Source organism: Medicago sativa, chromosome 7 (assembly GCF_051527215.1).
Source record: "Medicago sativa cultivar Bolivia chromosome 7, Bolivia_mono, whole genome shotgun sequence".
In the NCBI taxonomy this organism is placed as follows: Eukaryota; Viridiplantae; Streptophyta; class Magnoliopsida; order Fabales; family Fabaceae; genus Medicago; species Medicago sativa.
In genome coordinates this window covers 75,163,523-75,172,036 of record NC_140755.1, presented here as the reverse complement: position 1 = coordinate 75,172,036, position 8,514 = coordinate 75,163,523, and the positions used below count along the sequence as shown (strand labels likewise).

General features: G+C 33.0%; 1 protein-coding gene across 4 annotated transcripts; it reads left to right on the top strand.

The window, feature by feature from the left end:
* On the top strand, positions 1-6,847 carry LOC146908478 (zinc finger protein-like protein). 4 transcript variants are annotated; one of them, XR_015020453.1, is made up of 8 exons: positions 1-359; positions 1,010-1,446; positions 2,502-2,616; positions 3,270-3,941; positions 4,228-4,305; positions 4,676-4,889; positions 5,903-5,989; positions 6,454-6,847. XR_015020453.1 is itself a non-coding variant. In XM_085730046.1 (8 exons), the coding sequence occupies exons 1-8, from the start codon at positions 93-95 to the stop codon at positions 6,703-6,705; spliced, it is 2,073 nt and encodes a 690-aa protein (XP_085586172.1). In that variant the 5' UTR covers positions 1-92; the 3' UTR covers positions 6,706-6,847. The 4 variants fall into 4 exon arrangements, 2 of the variants coding, with proteins under 2 accessions (XP_085586172.1, XP_085586171.1); XR_015020454.1 differs by having other exon boundaries at positions 4,676-4,897; positions 6,454-6,493; XM_085730046.1 differs by having other exon boundaries at positions 4,676-4,840.
* The last annotated feature ends 1,667 nt before the right edge of the window (positions 6,848-8,514 follow it).

The window sequence follows — 8,514 nt, the reverse complement described above, 5'->3', positions numbered from 1 at the left end:
TTTTGTTTTGTCCGACCTAGCAAGGGCAGACTCCTTTGTCTTCTCCCACCCAATAGCATAGAAACCAAACAATTTATTCGAACTTCTCGTCAATGGCATCGTCTCAGGAAAAACGGCACCGTTCAATCTTCGAACTTCCATCAAACTACTTCGACTCTTGTCGTCTTCTCCCTTCTCCTCACTCTTCACTTCCCGACCACCACACCCAAACCCTTCAACCACCCTCAAACGACGCCGTTGATGATATTCAAAACGCCGTCGTTTCGGGTCCTAGATTGACCTGCAATACTTGCAAGGCTCACTTTGATTCTCTTCAAGATCAACGTTCTCACTTCAAATCAGATATTCATCGATTCAATGTTAGTTTCAATTAACCCCTCTCTATATTCGCCCCGTTTAATAAATTATTTGTTTATTTATTCAATTTTTGAATTTACTGATTTTTTTTGTAGAGTTTAGAGTACCCATATTGATTTTTAAGTGAAAAAAAATTCAACCTTTTTTACTGGGCCATTTTCAATTGTGTAAAATACTCTCAATTGCCCTCATTTCAGTGAAATTAAGTAAAATTTACGGCACCCATTTTTCTAAAAATTGAAACTTGAAAGAACTCAAATATTTTCTATGGAAGCTTGGTATGCTCATGTTTGAGTTCAAAGTTCTAACCAGGGACCTGTTTGGATTGACTTATTTTCAATGCTGTTAAATAACCGCTATAGCATAGCATTATTTGTTCAATGCTGTTAAGAACTTATTAATAAAAATTGTATTTTCATAAGTTGTTTTTTTTAGGTTATTTTCATAACCTCTCCAAGAAAGCTTACGAGAAAAATTTAACTTTATTTTAATTTTTGCTATAGAAATAGCTTATCATGATGAGTGCGTATGCTATAAGCTGCAAATAAGTTGTTTATGCAAACATGGCCTAAATATCCGTTTTGGTTTGTGGATGTAAAAGGGAATGGTAGTGGTTTTTGATTGGCTGATATAATTGATGTATTGATGATAGGTTAAGCTGACAATTGCTGGGAAAAATATTGTGAAGGAAGAGGATTTTGAGGATTTGACAGCTGATTTTGTCAAAGACTATGACGTGTCAAGTATATCTGGATCAGAAAGTGATGACGATGATGACAGTGAAAATGAGTCTCATAGTCAAAATGTAGTGCCTAATAAATCAGGTGTAAGCTTAAAACAAAAGCTATTCATCTCTCTTCAGACAGGGCAGAGAGTTTCTGTATGGAAGTCTTTGATTATGAATGTGAGCGAAAATGTGTTGTATGAGGATGAGCAAGTGCAGAAGAATTTAGCGGAGAGGTTGAAATCTCTGACTGTTGAACCCCGGGATAACACCCGTTTGAGGATCGTTCTGCTTGCATCCGGTGGGCATTTTGCGGGTTGTGTCTTTGATGGTGATACAGTTGTGGCTCATAAGACATTTCATAGGTTAGCAAATTCTTTTATTTACTAAATATTTTAAAATCAGTTAGAGTTTTGCACATTTTGTGTGATTTATCTAATAAAGTATGGTTGGAGTTTCATTTACGCATACCGTGTGAGGTGGAGATTACCAATATATGCATGATATATACACCATGTTAAAAGATTAATATTTAAATATCTGTGAAGCATGCTGTTTATCAATTCCTGTTATGTTGGAGGTCAGTCCTTTGGCTGTCATATACTCTAGTTACATTTTCTTTTAACCGGATGATTCAAGCATAAGTAACCATTAAGACTGAATATTTCTGCTCTTGCATGCAATGTTGCAAGCCAATCTTGTTAAGATTGTGTGTACCTGTATGGCTGTATTTGTAATGCAATGTTGCAAGCCAATCTTATTTTCTCTTGGGTTCTTAACATTTTGGCTATCCTCATTTATGAGCAATATACATTTTTTATTAGAATTTAGGTGCAATCATTTTATCAGAATTGTTGAAATTATAGAGTTTTAGTCTTTTATGTATAGTGGGAGGAAAGTAATAATAAAAAGACCAGATACTCTGAAATTGATATTTATGCGATGCAAAATATCTTGATGATGTTCCAATAGATAAAGCACTGTTTCCTTTTTAAACTCGTAATTTTAATTGAATAACATAATATGGAAACAAAACAGGAAATATGACAACCAATTCTAAGATAGGTATTTTAAAATATTCTAACAAGATGAAAATGAATTTGTGTATACATTCTTCTTGTATGCTAATTCTGTTCAGCTAAGTTTTCCAACGAGAATGAGAGGAATGCTGTATCATTTATGCCTAATATTCTCCAGATAGTTGTTTGGCTTTTCTGCAGTTGTTTTTCTTTCCTGCCCTTAGGCTGTTCCCAAGGTGGTATGACCTATATGATATCATACATACCTCATAATTGTTGACCAAATACCTATCTTCCTATTTTCTTATTCATTTTTATTATCACTAGTTCAATTCACTGAAAATTGTAAATGGAATTTCAAAATTTGTTTGTAACTTTAAACTTTTATCATTCGTATGCAGATATGTTGTGAGGGCCAAGGCCGGAAAAAAACAGTCAGCTAAGGATGCTTCTGGCAGGACTGTACATTCTGCTGGTGCTTCACTTCGTCGCTACAATGAACTTGCATTAAAAAAGGTATTTTTAATCAAACCTATATTGGTTTGCTTGCTAATTTTATTTTATTTCCACTTTTTTTTAAAAAATTTGCTCTTTTGTGTTCCGAAATTAACATATTGAGCTAGCCAATTTGTTGTGCATATTGTTTTAGACGTAGTTGTACTATGGTTAACAAATGTATAGTATAAACAGTAATACTATGCGTGTTTTATTTTTTGTTTTTTTCAAGAGGTGGGAAGTGGTAGGTTATGTGTATGTATGTTAGTAATAACTAGAGATTTGTATAGTAATGTCTTTTCTGAAAACTTTGCTGATTTTGTTTTCTTAGTTTATTGGGCAACAGCAATATAATTTGTTGTTGTGCTATTTCCCATGTTGAATTCTCCTCTTAAAGTACAGGCTGCTTATTCTCAATTATTTATTTATAATTAAAATTACTGCTGCTAACTTCATTTGCAAAGACTTTAGAACTCCTAATGTGATGTGTTTGTTTACTTATAAGTTGTTATACAAGCAATTATAATTGGCCCTATTGATCATGATTTTTGACAAATAGACTGTTGTATTCTTCTTCATCCAATTTTATTTATTACCTTTTTTTTATTGTGTTTGGGAGATTGTGCAGAGTGACGTGTAAATCTGAACTGATTATTGGCATGCTCATATTGTAGGAAGTTCACGAACTGCTTACTGCTTGGAGACCTTATTTTGATGCTTCCATTTGCATTTTTATACACGCACCTTCAAGTAGTCGCGAACTGCTTTATGATGGAGAAAAGCCATGTTTTACCAATTCACAATGTGTTAGAAACATTGCTATGATTGTCCGCAGGCCAACTCTCAGAGAAGCAAAACGTGTCTATGGCCAGTTGACCTTAGTATCCTATGAAGCAGATGAGAAGGAAATTTTACAAAGTAACCAACAGGACGGGGTGCCAATTCGCAAAGCTAAAAGAAATGGCGCCCGAACTGCGAGTAAAGTGGACATCGCTGGGTTGGATGAAAACAACAAAGCTGAAGGTTGTTCCAGTAACCAAAATGATGAACCTCTTCTTTTGAGTAATGACGAAAGTGAGAATGAGTTACCTGTTATATCAACTCCTTTACATCAAGCAGCACAATCTGGTGACTCTGAAAAGGTTATGGAACTCTTAGAACAGGGCTTAGATCCATGTATCAAAGATGAAAGGGGACGGACGCCATATATGTTGGCACCTGACAAGGAAGTCAGGAACACTTTCAGAAGGTTTATGGCTTCAAATCTTGACAAGTGGGATTGGAATGCTGCAAAAGTGCCTAGTGCATTGACTAAAGAAATGGAAGAATCACAAGCTGCTAAGCAGGTGATTCTGATATTTTTAGGAATAAGTTTTTTTTTGTTATGATTTATATAAAATCAAATCATTAATTATTTTTTTGCTATCAATAGTTTTCTCTTTATTTGTGATGACTTGCCGATAAATGTTATTGGCAGTAAAAGGGATACTAGGAAATAAGTATGGCTGGTTGAAAAACATATCCTTTATATTAGGGAACCTGTCCCCACCAGACGTGATTATTACCTTTTATTAATCAAATCTAAGAACTTCTGTGGAAGAGTAATTATTGTCTCCTTTTGTGCTTGTGCAGGCAGAAAAAGATGCTAAGAGAAAAGCTAGAGCAAAAGAATTAAAGAAATTACGTAAAGCAAAAGAAAAGAAGGCTCAGGTACATCTTTATTCTTTCGGTCTCTATGTAGTATGATGACCTCACATTAGTTTTCTTGGACATGATTACAATACATATTAGCAGCAGTTGTCAATAGCACCACTATTGTGTCGGAGCAGCCTGTGGCTGCTATCAGCAAGTTGTGGCGTCACAGATTGGTTTCACAACCTTAGTGGGTGCAACTGCATCTTAGAAATTCGCAGCCATTGGCAGCGCTACAGGGCTAGAACTTCAAAACTCCTAAAATACCCTTAAAAATAGATGTTACTGAGTTGGGGGGATTGTTTGGGGCATTTCACTTCCTATTAGGGCTTAAGAGTTCCAATAGAAATCACGAAATTCACATTCTCACCTTCAAACATTGAACCAGAGAAGCTGCTCCCCACATCCTACCTCCATTGACCCGGAAGCCGATGATCCAACATCCAGCAACCGGCAACCCAGCATCTTGCGACCAGCGGCCTGTTTCTGCTCTGTTTCTGGTGGCATAATTTTGGTCATTGTATGTGTCTGGGGCAAATGGATCATGGAGAGAGCAAAACAGAAACACAGATGAAGAAAGAGAATGCCACTTTATGTGAAGGGTGAAAAAGTGTGAATATACAATTGTTTTATTTATGCGGTTCAGAAATGAATTAATTTTTTCAAATTGTTTTATAATATATCATGTCATATTATTGTCTTTAAAAGCTTTAGTTTTTTTATAATTGTAATTTTCACAATTATTACCAGGTCAAAATTACTTTATCCAATTGCTGAAATTTTCCTTGTTATTGAAAGCTGTTATTTAAATTTTAATGTTTAGTTACTTAAAGCCTTAGAGACTTAAACTTGTTAGTTTTCTTGACCGTTGTTGGTATTTACTTGTTTATTTTGCTTAACATCTATGACATTTTACTGCTAATAATTCATTAATTTTGGTTAATTTATTTAAATTTTTGGCATTTGTGGTTACAACGTTAATTATTTCATTTAGAATAGCGGTCATTCCACTATGAGCTATTCCGCTGCAATGTTTTTTGTGGTCGGCTTCAACACGCAGTTTTTGGGTTTGACAACTATGATTTTACCAACATTTGTAAAATGGAACTCAACTGACAGTATCATCTTTAACATGCACTCTTATGTCATTTTTTACTTACAATTTGTTAGGGTTTATCTGAAGTTTTCAGAGTTATCTTGATATTTTTGCATAGTCGACTAGAGTGAAAACGGTACCCGCACCTTCAAATAATATTCCTCTGTTTTTCTTCCCCCTTTTGGCTATCAAACATAGTTTGTAAATGAGTTTAGTACAAGTGTGCATGAACAAATGAACTTTTTGTGGATTATGAAAACTTGAGGTACTCTTCACTCTCGTACTTCACCGCTGATTTGCAAGTTCAAATATCACTCTTGTATTTCGCCGATTTGCAAATTCAATTTGCCATTCTTGGTTCTGATGCTTATGGATATAGCTTGAGGCTGGCTACAGATATTCTGAAGAGTTTTTGTTGGGAAGCTTTGATTTGCCCTGTTGTTTTTCAATCATATATGGTACTGATGCTTATCGTTGTTGATATTTGTTGCTCTGACAAATCTTGAATGTGGTTTTCAGGCTGAAGCTGCTGAAAAACAAAAGATTGCTTCAACATCTGCTACAGAACAATCTCAACCAAAAAGTGGCGTGAAATTATCGAAAGAGGTTAGTACTGATTATTTGCTAGCTGAAAATATAAACAATGTTATTTTGTTGTTTGAACAAAGCAGACATTCATATCTATTCTGTCCCCGAAGATTTCTCTTCACCCTTTTTAGTGTAACCAAAATGCATGAGTCTTGTTGGTTTTTAAAAAATGTTTTCTATTTTCCCTTTTACTAATTATGAATTTTTTTACGTTGTTTCTCGTTTTCAAGATCTGTACTAGAAATAGTGAAAATAACCTTTTCTTGAACAACTATTTATTTGCTTTTCACTATATCCTCTACTTTGTTTTATTTTTTAAACATCTTTTGGCTTATTCTGCTCTGTACTAGAAACATTTTTTTTTTTTTTAAACATTCGTCCAACATTAAAACAGAATTTACTGTGTTAAAATACACCACACATTTATGAACAAACTGTTTAATATTTTAATTTTTTGGATTTTGTTATCTTTAAATAAACAGGAGGAATTAAAAAGAGCACAGGATGCAGAAAGAGAAAAAAGAGCAGCTGCTGCAGAGAAAAGAATGGCTGCCCTCAAAATTCAAGCTGATAATTCAACCACTTCAGCTAGTAATAGTGGATTACCCGGTGACATATTATGTTCCTGTTGTCATTCATCACTTGCTGGTAAAGTTCCCTTCCACCGGTATAATTACAAATACTGCAGCACTTCATGCATGCATGTACACAAAGAGATCCTAGAAGATGGATGACAATGTATTTTCCCATAATTTCTCTGTAATTCTTTATGCATGTTAAGATTGCTCCCAATATCCATTTGTTCAGTAATATACTAGATTAGAAAGAAAAAAAAGGCAGAGAATGGTTAAAATTATTTAGAGGTTTTATTTGCTATGCTTTTGTCAAACATGAAACATAGTAAAATTATGGCTTAATAGCACTTTTGGCCCCCTATGTTTGACAAAATTGCGATTTTGGCCCCCTATCTTTGAAAACTACAAAACCGCCCCTTATGTTTCGTTTTCGTTGCACTTTTGGCCCCCATGGTCAATTTTGACCTGGTCCACGCTGACATGGCACCCACATCACTTATATGAGGGGCCAAAATCGCAACTTTTGCAAACATAGGGGGCCAAAAGTGCTATTAAGCCTATTTTTATTTTTTTTAATTCATAATTAGTGAGTACCTCAAGTTGCTCTTCCAATCTCTTTAAAATTTAGTGAGTACCTCAAGTTGCTCTTCCAATCTCTTTTGAACTAAAATTGATTTTTTTTTCTTCAGATTATATGATTTTCAAAATTTAATTTTCATAATTAGTGAGTACCTCAAGTTGCTCTTTTAATTATGATTTTCAAAATTATGATTTTCTTCAAGTTGCTCTTTTTTGAAGTACCTCAAGTTGAACCACAAGTGAGTACCTCAAGTTGAACCTCATAATTATGTTTTACCTCAAGTTGCTCTTTTTTTCTTCAGATTATATGATTTTCAAAATTATGATTTTCAAAATTTAAAATTTAATTTCCATAATTATGATTTTCAAAATTTAATTTTCAAAATCTCTTTTGAACCTCAAGTTGCTCTTTTAAAATTTAATTCATAATTAGTGAGTACCTCAAGTTGCTCTTCCAACTTTTTAATGTCTTATTTAAGAGACATTAAAATTTAAAAAGTGAGTACCTCAAGTTGCTCTTCCAATCTCTTTTGAACTAAAATTGATTTTTTTTCTTCAGATTATATGATTTTCAAAATTTAATTTTAATATTGTAATTGGATTTTAAAAAATATATATCCAGATTTTTAAAATTTTAAATATATTCCAGTTTTTTTTTTCGCAAAAAAATCTAAACTTTTTTTATTTGGAAAATTAAATTCCAGTATTTTTAAATATCTTCTAAATTTCGAAAAAATCCGAACTTTTTCTAATTTTTTAAATTTTGAAAAAAAATCTAAATGTCTTTTCTGCTTTTTTCTTTTATTTTTCGAAAAAAATAATCTGATTTTTTGTTATTTTTAAAATTTAAAAAAATCAATCTTTTATTTTTTTTTAAAAAATAATCTGATTTTTTGTTATTTTTAAAAAAATTTCAGTTTTTAATGTTTTTTTTATTATTAAAATGATTTAATGATGTGGTATGCATATACACACATGTCATGCGAAAATTTTTTTCCAGATTTTTGTTTTCATTCTTATTAATTTTTTAAAATTTTTTCAGTATTTTTGATTTTTATTAATTTTCCCTCTTTTTTTTAATTTTTGCAAAACAAAAAAAATTGGAAAAAAAAAAGAAAATGAATTAAAAAATAAAAAATAGGCTTAATATCACTTTTGGCCCCCTATGTTTGCAAAAGTTGCGATTTTGGCCCCTCATATAAGTGATGTGTGTGCCATGTCAGCGTGGACCAGGTCAAAATTGACCATGGGGGCCAAAAGTGCAACGAAAACGAAACATAAGGGGCAGTTTTGTAGTTTTCAAAGATAGGGGGCCAAAATCGCAATTTTGTCAAACATAGGGGGCCAAAAGTGCTATTAAGCCAATAATTATTTATGTTTCCTGCGTGG